At 30.9% G+C, this 16,428-nt stretch overlaps 3 protein-coding genes across 3 annotated transcripts; all 3 read left to right on the top strand.

Annotated features, from left to right (window-relative positions):
- Positions 1-1,037: 1,037 nt before the first annotated feature.
- Positions 1,038-3,654, top strand: LOC107487106 (uncharacterized). Its single transcript, XM_016107699.3, has 5 exons — positions 1,038-1,386; positions 1,771-1,866; positions 1,960-2,008; positions 2,267-2,386; positions 3,406-3,654. Exons 1-4 carry the CDS (start codon positions 1,060-1,062, stop codon positions 2,353-2,355), a joined length of 561 nt encoding a protein of 186 aa, XP_015963185.2. The 5' UTR covers positions 1,038-1,059; the 3' UTR covers positions 2,356-2,386; positions 3,406-3,654.
- Positions 3,655-5,458: 1,804 nt separating this feature from the next.
- On the top strand, positions 5,459-7,081 carry LOC107487108 (uncharacterized). Its single transcript, XM_016107701.3, has 2 exons — positions 5,459-5,647; positions 6,253-7,081. The coding sequence occupies exons 1-2, from the start codon at positions 5,505-5,507 to the stop codon at positions 6,902-6,904; spliced, it is 795 nt and encodes a 264-aa protein (XP_015963187.1). The 5' UTR covers positions 5,459-5,504; the 3' UTR covers positions 6,905-7,081.
- Positions 7,082-9,764: 2,683 nt separating this feature from the next.
- On the top strand, positions 9,765-12,815 carry LOC107487109 (ATP-dependent Clp protease proteolytic subunit 4, chloroplastic; the record flags this gene model as incomplete). The annotated part of the gene is given in 2 exon segments (XM_016107702.3): positions 9,765-10,220; positions 12,118-12,815. Coding segments are annotated over 2 exon segments (933 nt in total). The 3' UTR covers positions 12,602-12,815.
- Between the last annotated feature and the right edge of the window lie 3,613 nt (positions 12,816-16,428).

Raw genomic sequence — 16,428 nt, 5'->3', positions numbered from 1 at the left:
TGTTTGGGAAGAATTTTTTTTAGAATAGATAAAAAAAATTTGTAAGTTCTTTTCTTTTCCACAAAAGAATAAATTATTATTTGTACCTATGAAAGATATAGACGCTGACAAATGTACCTATATAAGAATAAAACGACAATTATAACTACGGAAAATGCTTACGTGTGCCAAAAGTATTCTAACAGACCAATTGCTTAACCAACGTCTAGGTACTCTTGGCACACAAAGGTTATCTTTTGTAGTTATAATTATCGTTTTATTCTTATATAAGTAATTTATTTTACACACAATAAGGTAATTTAAGTAATACATGTGAATGAGCAAGACAGAAAATTCAACTTATCAGTCCTGTCATTTTAGGGTTTGGTTGATTGAAGGTTGCAAAATTTGGGTGAAAATTCACATGTGATTTTTATGGATAATTTTATTCATCAAATTTATTTATTTATAAAAAATTATTTCATTTTTATGCTTCAAGGCTCAAGCACACTATGCAGGGTTAGAGAATAAAATAGAATTGAAATGGTCATAAATATAATTGTGATGCGTATAAAATTTATCTATTTTTAAAAATAATTATGTTATATAAATATATATACACTAAAATGAGCTATCAGAGTAGAATATATATTAAATTGAGCTAAACTATGCATGTATTTTGTACATAAATATATAGTGATTCATTTTGATTATAAATAATATTTTTGTTTTAAAAAATATAAGTGTTTATAACAATATAACATTTATTGGCTACCTTTTTTTCACAAAATAAATCGATATAACATCTATTTTTTTTTTTTGGAATTAGGAGTGAAACTCGAACTCGAGAGCTCATATAACATTTACTTGATCTTTCTCCTTCACAGGTTCACATCAAAATTTAAAAAGAAAAAGAAAAATATTATTCCTATTTATTTTATATTTTTTAACAGTTCAGTAATAAAATAAAATTTCAAATTTTCGCGTGAAGATTTGAAAAGCCCGCCAGATATATAGATACCGACAGCGAGCAGAGTTAAAACCTCACAATCTGAAATTCGAAAATTCAGTGAGAGAAATATGAAGAAGGGAAAGAAGACGAAGCTGAGGATGGCCGATTTTCTGAAAACGCCGTCGCCGGTGGCTTCTCCGACGAACGATTCTCCGAAATCGGCGATTTTCAGCAGGCCAACAGCTACTACTTCCAAGGCCGCAGCTAAGAGAGCTGCCATCGATCTCACCGGCGCTTCTCCGCCTCTCAGCCACAGGCCTCTGAGCAGCATCGCCGACCTCAAGGCCATGGCGTCCGCAGGCGTGGACGATCTCCGGCGCCAAAGCGATCGTTCTCACTCCGAGATCCTCAGGGATCTTGAAGCTTCTCATTCGCGTCTGCACAAGCGCTTGAAGGTTTTACTTATTTAATTTCGCGCGCTTTTCTCTAATGATCTCACTCTCTTTAATACTGTATAATCATGTTGATGAGATCAATTTATAACGTAACAGCTGAAAATTGTTCGAGAACCTGACCATGTGAAATATGAACGAAATTGAAAATCTGTGATGTTATTCACATATTCTTAGAAGTTAAACAAATTAATATGGAAATAGAATGCTTACATTGGTGCCTAGCTAGAACATTCAGAACTAGTATAAGCAGAAATTGAGAGAACAGTTAGATACTCTGGCATATTTGATTAAAGAATGGTAAACATGTGACAAATTTCTGTGAGTTTGTGATAGATCTTTAAGCTAATTATTAATCACATTGCTGTTTTTATTTTGAAATTTTAGATGCAGACTCAAGCATGTCACCAAGTGATGGATGAAGCAGAAAAGGAGTACAAGAAGTTATCCGAACGGATCACTGAAAGCCGTGAGGCAATGAAGGTTTTCACCTCTTTTACTAACGTTATTTGATCTGTGATTTGGAAAAAAAAAAAAAAAAAAACTGTTAAGAAACGTAACGAGGTCTATGTCCAGGCATCTTATGATGAGTTCATGGCAGAGGCACAGGCCAGCGCATCTCGTGGTATGCGTTGTAAAATTCAATTGCATGTGCTTATATTCCGATTCATGAAAATCTTTTGTACTTTGGTTTATCTACTGCATCATTTTTTTTCTTGGAGCAATTGGTAATTGAATTTAAACTGCAGTTGGAGTTAATTACCTGCCTCATTGTCTATGGTTTAACATATTCGTATTCAGATGTCAATTATTCACACATACACATACACATACATATACTGCTTACATATATCAGATAGTAATTCTCATTCGAAAATTGCAGCATGCAAAACTTCAATCACTGAGCTTTCGCAGTCGTTTGAGAAGGCTATTGACTCTCTTCGAAATCGTTATGGGATTTCGTCAAATTAACAGTCATTTTATAGATTCTGAGATCTCTAAGGTGAGTATCAATTTCTGATCATGGTTTCTGAGACTATGCCTGGTTGCTATATATCCATTTCATTCTGCCCTTTGATTTGAAACATATAATTGCATTTTGCCTTGAATAACTCTGTGCATATTCAATTGATATATTCGGTGGGCTAGCAAGCATCATAAGTATTTTTAACATGATAATTTGCCTAGTTAATTAAGATCAATAGTGATAATCTTATTATCTGCTTTAGTTAATTAAGATCAATAGTGATAATTTTATTATCTGCTTTTTGTTTTTTGAGTTTTAATGATTAGCATTTAAAGGTAATGATAAGAGAAGAAAAAGTAAAGATGAATGAAGCTGCTAAAAAGGAAAAGGACAAATATATATAGTTACTTTTTTATATTAGAGAGCAAACAGGAAAATAAAAACCCAACAAAATTACAGCAAATAAGGGCAAAGGGAAGGATTCCGCAAACAGTCAAACTTATATTTTGCACTTGCAGTAAGAGAAAGATACTGGCGTGCTGCAATAGAATTAGCAACAAAACAATAGTGAAGACTCACATGTAGTTGTCTTTGTATGAAGTTAATAATTGAGAGTCGTTAAATAACAATTTAGTCAAATATGTCAAATCATCTAACAGTTCTCAACTAACAATTTCACATGAAGACAGCTGCATATGAGTTCCTACCCAAAACAATATGCATCGAATGCAGCAATAAAACAGTTAAAACTTAGTAGAGTTTTCAACGTGAATGGGTTATTTTCTGATAAAAATACATGTAATTGTCTCATTTTTGTGTTTTTGGTATCATATACTAATACTGTATATAACTATTTAAAGCATTTTACTTAAATGTTACCCTACTAATAATAATGGAGATGTCTCATTGGGAGCAAAAATGCTGCACTCCCATGATTTTTTTAGATTATTGAACGTTCCCACTGTTATTTCAAGTCTTTGTTCTGGGAGATATTTCTGCATAGCTGTCCGTCCATTCATATCTAACTTGATCAAACTGCCTAATTTGATGCTTAGGAGAGGAACATAAAGCAGCAATCTGGATTATGGTGGCGGCTAGAAGGATACGCCTTGGTTTTGCTTTAATTTTTCTAGCTTTTCGTTTTGTCAGGCTCACTACTCCTTACTCCTTTGGGCTTAGTCTCTTTTTTTTCGACGGGCATGACTCCTTAGTCCTTATGTACGTGTTATATTTTTCTCTTAAAAAAAAAAAGAAAATACTCCATTCTCTGTTGAAGCAAAAAATGAGTAAATAATACTTAGATATTTTTATCTGAATGAATTTTGTGAGTAAGTGGCTGCAATTTCTAAATAAGTCGCTTGAAGCGGAATCTTAATACTAAAATTTAAGTGACTTCCATTTATAATGTTTTCCACAACAATTCATCCACATCACGCAAATACTATTTGTAAATGGAAACCAAATTCGATTGCATAAAAACTTAAAAAGAACTACTCTAAATCTGTCTTTCGGGTTCCAATTGTCTAGATTGAGTAATCTTTTTCCTTCTACAATTTATTAAAATTTTTATTTGAATTAATATACCACTTATAAGTTAATAATGGACCTATACATGCATGCAGCCATGCAGGAGAGTTTTGGGTAAATGACATGAATAAAAGTATAAAACAAACTCATAACAATATTATATAAATATCTTAAAACATAAATAATTATTTTTGTTCTAAATAAATTATGTAAATCGTGATAGTTAACAACGAATTAGGTTTTTATATTAAACTGTGGAACGTCCTCAAGATTTATCTTAGAGGAATACATTAATAATTTGAGACTTTAATTATTTAACTTAATTCAAAGAGTTTACATAAATCGTTGAAAGTCACTATCATTTAACTTGACTGAAATGATATATTTAAATTGTTAAGAAACACAACAATTTAGCTTAGTTGAAGAGATTTAAGTAAATCGTGGTGAGCAGGATGTTTTGATTATGTTTAGAATGATAATGATGGTGTCAATTGTGAAAAGAAGAAGCAAATTTTTTTTTTTTTTTTGGATTTGAAATGAACAAAATGACTAGAGCTTATAAACGGGTGGGGCAAGTTAAAGTTTAAAAAAAATTAAAGATTATAAAATTTTGATGGAGTCTAAGTATAATGCTACCACTTGATCAACTTAAAAATGATACACATATAGCATATGAAAGTCTAGAAGATCTATGGATAATCTTTACTAAGATCAAAATTGAATAAGCTAACTTAGTTGTCATCTTTGACTTAGTTAAGTAATCAATTGTTACATAATCATGTGTTAGAAATAAGTTGTATATGATGATAAGATTAAGTTTATAAGATTAAGTTGATATCATACAATTTGATAAAATTGTATAAGATAACAGCTTGACAAGATCAAGTTAATCAATTTGATATCATGAGAACTTGAATAAGTGGTAATTTGTTTCTTTCTCATATGATTATTTTTAGAAAACTATATATAGATAGTTAAGATATTTATTAATGTATGTCGTATTTTGTATAAAACTAATGAGTAAACTAAAAAAAATTAGTGTGATCTTTTATATGTATAATTTATTTGCATAAATTTTTATAATATATAAAAAAATATTATAGACTTCTCTATATATTTTGAGAAATTATAATTTTATCACTTAATTATATTATTTTTACTAATATCTACAATTTTTGTTCGATTTCATTTATTTTTTTATTACAAAATTTAATTGCATTATTTTCTTTCTATTAATTTTAGTACCTAACATCAATAAGAGTTAATTATTTCAGATAAGAGTCATACGACTAGATTAAAATGTGTGTATACATTGTTATCATCCTTTTAAGATTTGGTAGATACGACTTTAAAAATTTTGTTGCTTCCATATTTAGATTCTGTGTCAAATAAAAATTATTTGTTGTACATGTTTTTTTTAGTTAAACAATACCTTGTCACTAAGTATTTTTTATTTGTGTAATTAAACAATTATATAATTACATATTTTTAATTAAATAATCGTATAACACAAATTATATCATTTAATTACACAATATAATCAATTACACAAATTTAAAAGAATACAAAACAAAACCAAAACGAAACATTGTGTGTGAAGTGAAGCAGCAGAGAGGAACGCGTGGAGATGGGTAAAGGCAACCCACAGAGAGGAAGCACCGGCGACGAGCTTCATACGGCGGCAAGGTCCGGTGATCTCGTCGCTGTTCAGATGATTTTGACTTCAAATCCTTTGGCTGTTAATTCCAGAGACAAGCATTCCAGAACACCGTATCCTCCTCTCATTTATTATCACTACTACTAATAATTGCTAACGGAACCCTAACACTCTGTTCGGTTCCCACGGTAAATTCTCCATTCAATTCGTTTGCTTTGAAGTTTAACTTGTTCTTTCCTGATGTTAATTGAATCCATTGCACCATGTTTTCATCCCTTTCCTTTATGACCTATCTGCATCGAATCGTGGATTAGCTTCCCTAATACCATTGTATTGGAATCTCTGTTGACTTATTGTTTATGCTTTTTATCTTTTTGTTGCATGAACAGAGTTGTGCTGCATGTTTTATCTGAAAATGATTTGGTACTTTGTTATGTGCTTAATGTGTAATGCCCTATGAACTTGTTATGAGGTAGAGTTGTTTTATTGGCAAGTAAAAATGGGGTGAAATTTTTCATGGAAGTGTTTGATGACTAAAATTACACATGGAGCACATTAAAGAAAAATTTCACCCAATTTTTTTTCCTCTAATTAAAGATACCCTAGGAAGAATTGGAAATAAGTAAGGAAGTTTTATATAGGGTAAAATGAATTTGGTTTGTCTTGGAAATTATAGCATTTCCACTTTGTTCCTTTGACAATTAGCTTTGGACCATAGACTTCATTTAGCAGCATTTGCTGGACATGCAGAGATAGTAAGTTATCTGTGCAAGAATAAGGCTGATGTTGGGGCTTCTGCTATGGATGACATGGCCGCAATACACTTTGCTGCTCAGAAGGGGCATTTGGAAGTTGTTAAGGCTCTAGTTGCAGCTGGTGCATCCATCAAGGCTTGTACTCGCAAAGGCATGAATTCATTACACTACGCTGCTCAAGGTTCCCATCTGGAGCTTGTCAGGTACTTGGCCAAGAAAGGGGCGAGTCTTACTGCCAAGACAAGGGCAGGAAAGACCCCTTTGGATCTTGCTAACAATGAAGAAGTCCGCTCGTTTCTGGAGGAATTCGAAAGATCAGCCAAGAACAGAGCATCTAGCAACAAAGATAAAGCTGAACAGTCTGATCCAAAAGCATCCACGTTGGAATCAGAAGATAATTCAAGTGCCAAACAGCCTGCAGTGGCTGTCGATGAAGAAAACGGTGACGGAGAGAAGACAGAGACTAATGAGGATGACGAAAACAGTGATAGAGAGAAGAGGAAGGCTAACGAAGAGGACGCAAGAGAAGACTCATCACAATCAAAAAGGGCAAAAGTTAAGTTGAGCCATCTCCAAAGTTCAGATGATATCCAAGAAGAAGAAGAAGACATGTAGGTTGGCAGAGGCATAGTGTAGTAGAAAGGAAGTTTTATTATATTAGTCTGTAATAGTATCTGATTTAGAATCTCTTCTTTTTTATTTTTTTTTAAAATTAGATAGACTTAGACCTTCTATTGACTGTTTATTAATATACTATTAATACAATTATATATCATCTTGAGAATTTTTTCACATTTTGAGTTGCTGCTTTTGCTTTTTAGTTTTTACCATATGCTTCGGGTGTCTGTATCCTAGGAATCTCATGTGCATACACTATTGTAAGATACAAGTCTTAGAAAACATTCATAGAATGCACATACCAGAAGTAAGAACAGATATTTTAGACATATTTCGTGAGGCTCTAATATAGCTGATCTTATCTAGTGGGATAAAAATTTGTTGCTCTTGATGTATTATGAGCCTATAATGAGTTCAAACCTTGAGGTTCAGAACGAAGGGTGAATTGAGTTAAGGCCAAAAGTTGAGAACTTAAGCGCCTTGATTATATTTCTATAAGCTTGTGCAGAGTTTATGAGGTGGAGAAAGACCTCATATTTCAATTGTGTCTTGTGAGTCTCCATTTAATTCAGATAAAGAACTTTAGAATTTAGGATGAGAAAGTGATGTTTTAGAGATTTTAGAAGCTGCCTTCTCTAGTAGCTACACTCTGCACAGCCTTGGAGTGAAGATGAGACCTCACAAAGTCAGAGAAAGCAACAATAAAAGGTGCATGTTAACATTTCTTTATTAATCAGCTGTAGTTCAAGAAAATGAAGATTGCAATTCAATACTTCCTTACTAATTAAATCCATTTCTTGTCTTGAGCATATTCATCTGAATAAAATAAAAGATTACTATTATGTAAAGTTGGTTTATTAATTATTATGACTGGATAAATCTAACGAATGACGAAGAATTTGCATAATTTGATACATACACACGTATAAACATTGCAATTTTCACGTCAATAAAAGTTCACAAACTCAGCTTCACTATTATAGTATTATCTAATGCATGATTCATCAACACACAGGTAGACAACTCCTTTATTTGTAGATTCAAATCCAATTCATTCACACATATATAGAATATATTTAGTTATTTACTCCCTAGTCGTTGAAGATGTTGAAAAAGACAAATTGCTCCACAAAGTTTAGATAGAGAGTAAGGTTTTATTACAAATTAAATTATTAATTTTTTTAAAATAATAATCTTAGTCTTAATTTTTAATTAGTATATTTTGAGAAGTATATTTAAAGCTGGTGAAAATAAAAAAAAAAACCTTCCTATTTGTCACGTAATTGTTTTTTAAGTAAAATTTATGGAAGTTTTTTTATAAGTAATATCTCAAATAAGTTTCAAGGAATTTTTAGTAGTTCAACAAATTTTATTTATTTTGATAAAAAAATTGATAAATTAGTCTCTATTATTTAATAAGCACATATAACAGAGAATATAATTGATTGATCTTTTCTATGTATAATATCAATGTATGAGAATTTAATACTTAGAAACACATATAATAATAAATGGCTAAAATTTTGTAAGTCATATATAATAGATATATAACAACATAAAATAGAAAATAGAACCTAAAAGAAATGAAAAATTTATTCTAATCAAACTTGTAGATGCTTATTTTTCATCCTAATCACAACAACGAGAATAATAGACGGATTATTTTTATATAATATTAAAAATTTATAGATTGATTTAATTATTAAAAGTGGTAGAGATCAAGGTGAAAACTCAAGTGAAGTCGATTTTATGTGAAGTTGATATCTGAGAGCCGTTAGATGAAAATTTAGTCAAATCAGTCAAATCATCTAACAGCTCTCAAGTATCAACTTCACGTGAAGTCGACTCCACCTGAGTTTTCACCTTTTTAAAACTGTGAAAAGTACACAAATCGAATTTTTAAATTTTTTTTTAACACAAATCGGATGGTCAAATTTCTGTACAGACGGTCCGATTTCTGCTTCTCTAGTTAAACGATTCCATATTGAAAAATAACACCTCAACAATTAGGGGTGTTCGCAGTGCGGTTTGGTTCGGTTTTAAGAGAAAAAGTCATCCGATCCGAACGCTTAATTTATGTGCGGTGCGGTTTGGATTGATGAAATTTTTTTGAAAATCCGATCCGATCCAATTCGATTACAAGCGGTTTGGATCGGTTTGGATTTGCGGTTTTTTAAATATAAAAATTAAATACATATAAGAAGTCTCAACATCAAATTTTAAATAATCAACAATGACATAACAAGTCTTAACAATATCTTAAAAAGCCAACAATAACATAACAATAAAAATAAAATTATAGGTTAGTTAAAATAAATAAATAAATAACATTTTGAACATAAAATATTTATTAAATAATAATAATACATGAATAATAGAAAAATGTATAATAAATTGAACATGTTATAAGTATAATTATAAATATAATAATAAAATAATAATATTATAGCACATTGTGCGGTTTGGATTGGATTTGATCGGTTATGAAAAGTGAATCCGAAATCCGATCCAATCTAGCGGTTTGCAAAAAAATAGAATCCAATCAAATCCGAATTAATACGGTTTTAATCGGTTTTCGATTTGAATCGGATTGGATAAGCGATTTAATTTAAATCGGTTTAGATTTAAACACCCTTACTAACAATCCACATTTTAAAAAAACAACACTACCACCCCAATATTAAAAATAAAAAGTTCACTTGATTTTGGGTATAATTAAAAAAAAAAAAACAAAATTTGAAAATAACCCAGAAAAACAAAAGTGTGTGACAGAATTATCCTTGAATATCAGGGCTTCAAAGCTTTCCCCCTTCACTCTCTTCTCGCACTCTCTCTCTCCCTCTCTCTCTCTCAGACTCTTCACCATGGATTTGCTCTCACTTTCAGCTTCTAACCCTTCAACTTCTTCTCTCTCGCTCTCTCGTTCTCCCTTCCGTACCCTCTTTCCAAAGCCACCCATTTCTTCGTTTAACCCCAAAACCCATTTTCCCCAATCTTCAACCACCGTAACCCCACTCCGTTGCCACCTCACCTCCGCTTCCCCGGCACCCTCCAAAGCTGCAAACTTTGGGTCCCAAACGCGAAAACCTGGTATCACTTTTCAGCTCTCGTCGCCCCAAACGCCGGCCACGGCCTTGAGAGGTGCCGAGAGCGACGTGATGGGTCTGTTGTTGAGAGAGAGGATCGTGTTCTTGGGCAGCAGCATCGATGACTTCGTTGCTGACGCCGTTATGAGTCAGTTGTTGCTGTTGGATGCTCAGGACCCAACCAAAGATATCAGGCTCTTCATCAATTCCCCTGGTGGTTCTCTCAGGTGATTTTTTTTAAATGTTTCTTACTTTCAAATTGCATAAAGAAATTTTGCAATGAGTTTCAGTTCATGTGGTCACCGTTTATATGATTTAGCTGAGTTGAGTTAAGAGTGTTTGATGGTGGTTTTGAATTTAGAATTATTGTTCTTATGATGTACATTAGAGTAATGCTGTTCCAACTTTGGGGTTGATTTATAGTTCCAATGAAATTCACAGTCATATAGTTTCATTGACTAGATTAGCTGTGTTCTGATGCTCAATGTTTGATGATTTCGAATCAAGGATTATACTTCATGAAGGTTTAGGTTATTGCAATTTGTTTGAAGTGAATTTGTCTTAAGTATTTACTATTTCAGTAATGTCAAACTGCATTTAGGTTCATGGGTTGTAGTATGTAAAAGACTTTTGGACAGAGAGTTTTTGTTTTCGTGATTTATGCTGCGAAATGGCAATGTGCAAGTCATTTACAGGAATTACAATTTGTGTGCATATTATTCTGATTATAGGCATTGGAGGCATAATTGCAATGTTGCTAATTTAGTATTTGAAGATAGAACCCCCCTCCTTTTTCTTTTCTTGTCTACTGTTTTGCATTAATAGTTTAGGGACTTTTGCAGTTTTGCTTCTGCTTTGACAGAACCTTTCCGGGGTTTAGAATAACTCTCTATTACAGCCCCTCCTTGCATTTATCAGCCCTCTCACCTTGATGACACTTTCCCTAGGCATGTAACAACCCATCTTGCTATATCATTTTTTTCAGGGTTGAGTGCTCCACACTAGCTGGCATTAAAAGTTAAAACTATGACTTGGAAATAAACACAGATATAAACAAATAACACGATAATCAATGGATGGCTTTGGTTTTTTTTTTTCCTCAAAGGTTCCTTTGGCTTGCAAAATTTTTAAACTGTTTAAATAGGTGCGTTTGGAGGTTTAAATGGAAATTGTACCAAACAATTGAGGAAAATAACAAGGGAAAGACAAAACTACAGCCACTTGAAGTTTGTATCTTACGTGGATTTGACATAGTCATTGGAAAAGAGTTGTGTTCCATATGGATAAAGAGAGACAAAGGTTAGGGATTCTAGACAATTGAGCAGGCTTTAGCTATAAATTTGGCCTTGAACAATTTACTTTCAAGAATCAATAGTGATTTGTTGATACTCCTTCATTAGTCTAAGTTTTCTCTCATTTCCATCATATTAATATCTATTATCTAGTTTGTGATTTTTAGTAACTTCGTGTACAACTTTGCATCGGGGCCTTCAAACTCGTTTTCTAGTTTTGGTGAAAAAACTTGTTACCCATTTTTGCATTGCCTCCTTGTGGTTTGAAGGAAAGGTGTAACTTTGAGCTTCTGCGTTAGTATATTCGTTAATCATTATGACCATATCACCATGCTTTCTAATAGAATTAGCTCACAATCAAATCAGCCCCTGATTGCACCTTGAATTCTCCATATGTTTTGTAAAAGATGTGAGTCCATTATTGCCCAATACAGGCCAAATCCTCTGAAGTACTTCCCCCTTCAAGATATCTTTAACATCTCAAACTTCAGCTTTAGTCAATTTTAAGACTAAGGATTTAGATGAAGTGTTTCTTTTTCTTCCCTTCTTAGTTATCATGTCTTTTACTTTCTGGAAACACAATTTTTACCAGAGATCATGGCTGTCATTCTTTGACTTTCCCTTTTGTATTCTATAGTTTGATGCTGATTAAACCAAGATGTACATGTTCTCGCTCATGTTGTTTCAAGTAGTGTCAACATATTGGTTATGCGTGCTGTTGGGAAATTAGGAAATGAGGAATCAATGTTTAACTGTTTTTCAATGCAATATTTTGTTGAGTTTGATGTCTTTTTCTGCGGCTAATTTGGTTTTCATGATATCATGTATTTAGTGCTACGATGGCTATCTATGATGCCGTACAGCTTGTGAGGGCCGATGTTTCCACAGTTGCACTTGGAATCGCAGCATCAACTGCGTCCATCATCCTCGGTGGCGGCACCAAAGGCAAGCGCCTTGCTATGCCAAACACACGAATTATGATTCATCAGCCTCTTGGAGGTGCTAGCGGACAAGCTATAGATGTAGAGATTCAGGCGAAAGAAGTTATGCACAACAAGAACAATGTCACAAGAATTATTTCAAGCTTCACCGGTCGCTCATTCGAACAAGTCCAGAAAGACATTGATAGGGATAGGTACATGTCTCCAATTGAAGCAGTTGAATATGGAATCATTGATGGTGTAATAGATAGAGATAGAATTATTCCTCTGATGCCAGTTCCAGAAAGGGTGAAATCAACACTGAATTATGAAGAAATAAGTAAGGACCCTAAGAAATTCCTGAACCCAGACATCCCTGATGATGAGATATACTAGGTTTATCATGTTACAATTACTGGTGCATCATTACATGTTCAAAACTTAAAAAGTTTCTCTTTTGGTTATAGCAGTTTACAACATTTTGGCTTAACGATTAGGATTGTTATGATTGCCACTTTTTGGTTGTTAAGAATTGTAATCTAATTATGGGAAAATTTGTTATTTGATGTTTATTCATCATGTTTATTGTTATAAAGCTCTTATTGTTCAATTCTCATCTTATTTTTATTTACTTTTTACTCTCTTGGTTCTTATTTATTTGTTGCCGTCAATTTTTATTGAATCATTGAATCAATATATCTAAGTATAATCATATTTAGATTCATTGATTTAAGAATGTACTAAAGAGGACCAGTGAGAGATAAACAAGAACAAATAGAGGAATTTGAAAATCGTTGAGCTTTCAATGTTGAGGGTTGGATTTGTTGGTACCATTGCATAACTATGATTAGGAAGTTTGTTGTTTGTTTAAAACTAAGAATTTTGTAATGTGAACCTATTTCTATACTAATAAAATTACTAAAATAATTGAGTATAGGGAGACTATGTCATTTAAACTATAATTCATTGGCAATAAAATGAGAGACTTATTTGGTCTAAAACAAGTTATATTAAGGGGAAAAAACGATATTTGATTCTGCCTATAATTTAGGTGATTTGAATTAAGCAAAAGCGTGAGATCAGCTAAGACCGGCTACCCCTTTGTCTTGTTTGGTAAGGTCTTGCTGCATAAATCTAGGCTTTTCTGGGTTTATTGTCAATATTAATATGAAATTCAAAATTATTATGTGTATATTATATATTTGTATATAAATAGATGCATTATTTAATTTATTTTTAATGTGTATTTTATATTAGCGATTGATTTTGGTATACCCTTTACATGATTGTATTAAATTTAATTAGCTAAGGAGAAAGAGCTTGAGATATTTTAGTAATTTTACTTATTTAAATCTCCATTTCTATCAAATAAGATACCCATACATAACTCAATCTTATACACTTTACATCAAATATAATAAAAAAATTAATTTTCTATCTTTCAATTTTTATCATCTAGTTTCTGTCTCTCGATCTCCCATCCAAACACTACAAAAACATTCATGTGCCAAGGGATTTAGTAGTCTGCTAATAGTTGTGGGTACCCTGAAAAAAAAAATAGAAAGTAATAAAAGAAAACAACATAACAACTAGATCTTATTCCACTAAAAATAGTTAGTGATTCGAATGATTTTGGTGAAGCTAGAAATTTAATAGAGAGTATATCAGAGTATCAGATTATACATCAAATAAAATGAAAATGAACTAATTGTCATATGACCATATTAATTAACCGTATATTTATATTATCTTTTAAATAAAGAAATACAAATTGGGTTATTAAAAAAATATTAGTATTAAACTGATATCTGTAATAAAGGGTATAGCATAAGAAAATTGTTATAAATATAGAATATTCTATTAACTTATAGTACATGGTTAGATGAATTATGAATTTTATTTAAAACAAATCCATATGTTACCCAAAAATAAATAAAATATCACATCAATTGTCTCTACTTAATATAGAAATATTTTACTGTAAATAAACTAATGGTGAAGCATGAACTTTCTATGATAATGATAGACACTGTTTCATAAGTCACCAATCAAACAAAATATGCTGCCGACTAATCAGCAACACTATTGAATTTTGATTAGTGAAGTAATAATTAAATAATTAAAACCGTGTTATTGACTCTCAGAGCTTCTAATTTTAAATTCTGAAAAGAGAAACATTGTCTTCTCTGCTGCTGAAAATAAATTGGCCAACCATGAGGAATGTACCATAATATTCCCTCTAAATATGCCGTTTCATAATTTGACTCTTAATTTTCAAAGTTCAAAGTTCAAACCAACATTTTTAAAAAATAATATAAGTCAATTTGTTTCTTGCTCTATTTAATTTTATGTCTGAATGATGTGTAACATATTACATACTCCCTTATATGATTCATTCTATTTTCCTCGATCCTCTCTCATCAAAGTAAGTTTCATAAACAGTTGACTCATAACGAAGTTTTCAAAGGTTAAGTTTGACAGGAATCCACAAGATTCAATGTTGTCTTAAGATACAAAAATGTATTTGGAACTGAAAATATGTACAAAATATAATTATGCAACGTACACAAAAAAAAAAAGAAAATATTTATCAATTGGTAATTGTTGTTTTATCGATCTTCTGTCATATATTCAAACCATCTTAAAAGAAATTCTATATTTTTTCAACAATAAAGGTCACTCCAAATTTTTCTCTTGTATCCTCCTTACTTATTTTGTCCAACAAATTTGATATTTCAAAAAAAATATTTTGTTCTTGTAAACAATTTTGATTATCCATCTTATACATTTGATTATTTTATTATGGTATATTTGACTATTCTTGTGACTAAATACATGAATTAATATGTATAATCAATTATACTATATGTATACTAAGAATCAATCACTAAATTAGTCATCTAAATAAAATATATATTAAAATATTAAATATATATTAAAAATAAGTTACACAACAAATATATTTATACAAAAATATATGATGATTGATTTGGAAACCTATATTAATGTGCACATAATATCTTTTTATGTAAAATTAAACCCAAATATAAAATAATTAATTTTATAACTTAATTTTTATATTAGTGTATAAAATGCATTTTTTTATTCTTATATTGTATATCTTTCTTGTGTTTACTACACAAATTTTGTGCATTTTGTATATTTCCCTCGAGTGGTGATGATAGACGACAAAAGCAATAATAAGAGAGTAAGATAGAAAGTTTTTTTCAAATGTATTATTTTCATTTCTTTTATTATCTCTCTATATTTTGTGTCATTTTTGTAAGACTATCAAATATTATTCTATGTTAGATTTCCTTTTCTTAAATTAATGTATTGTATCTAACTTTTTTCAAATCAAGAAATGTACTAAAAACTAACAGTATCAGATTTAAGCTTATGGTAAAACTAACAGTATTATTAGATAGAAAATGTTGCAATTGCTATCAAGGTTGAAATAGTATATTGATTAGTTTGCCTGCAAAAATTGCATGATTAGGTGATGTGATGTGCATAACCATGTCCTCTTCTTCTTGTTCCAACTAATTATAATTATATGTAACCAAACAGTTACTTGTTTAGTTGTTTTAAACCTTTAATATGATTCCACAAGTGGTGATGCATTACACTACTATATATTTTAATTCATATTTTTAATAATAATCTTTCGACAGTAGTATTATGTATGTTTTAATTAACTATAGTATATACTTAATCCGTTTAATTTCTATTGCAAAACCAATGCTGTTATAAACTTAGAATAAGAACTTTGATCCACATACAATTAGTGCTTGTTTTAATTTCTCACTTTTCAATTTTGATTTAGGGAAATTGGATAGTTACGAAAAAAGGAATGATGTACAAATTATGGGTGTAATAATAAGTAATAATAACATACATGCCTCTTGAGTTAAATAAAAAAATTATTTTTTAACTAAAAGCTAATAACAGAAGAATGTAATTTGTTCAAGAATAATAATGTAGCCTGCACCGGTGTCTTCGTATTGAATATTGGATAATAATAATGTTTGAGAACAAAAAAAAATCAGTTAAAATAGTTTAAATTTCTCTTATTCAGTATTTATTAATTATTATTATAATTAATAAATATTAAATAAAATTAATTTATTTTTTCTCTCTAATATTATTCTAAAAATGCATCTTGAGATACCCAAATAATTTTTCTAAGGTCTCTCTCCCCCTCTCTCTATCTAATTCTATCA

The sequence above is a fragment of the Arachis duranensis genome, chromosome 5 (genome assembly GCF_000817695.3).
Source record: "Arachis duranensis cultivar V14167 chromosome 5, aradu.V14167.gnm2.J7QH, whole genome shotgun sequence".
Taxonomy (NCBI): domain Eukaryota; kingdom Viridiplantae; phylum Streptophyta; class Magnoliopsida; order Fabales; family Fabaceae; genus Arachis; species Arachis duranensis.
The sequence above is the reverse complement of the archived record's forward strand: the minus strand, read 5'-3'. Positions and strand labels throughout refer to the sequence as shown.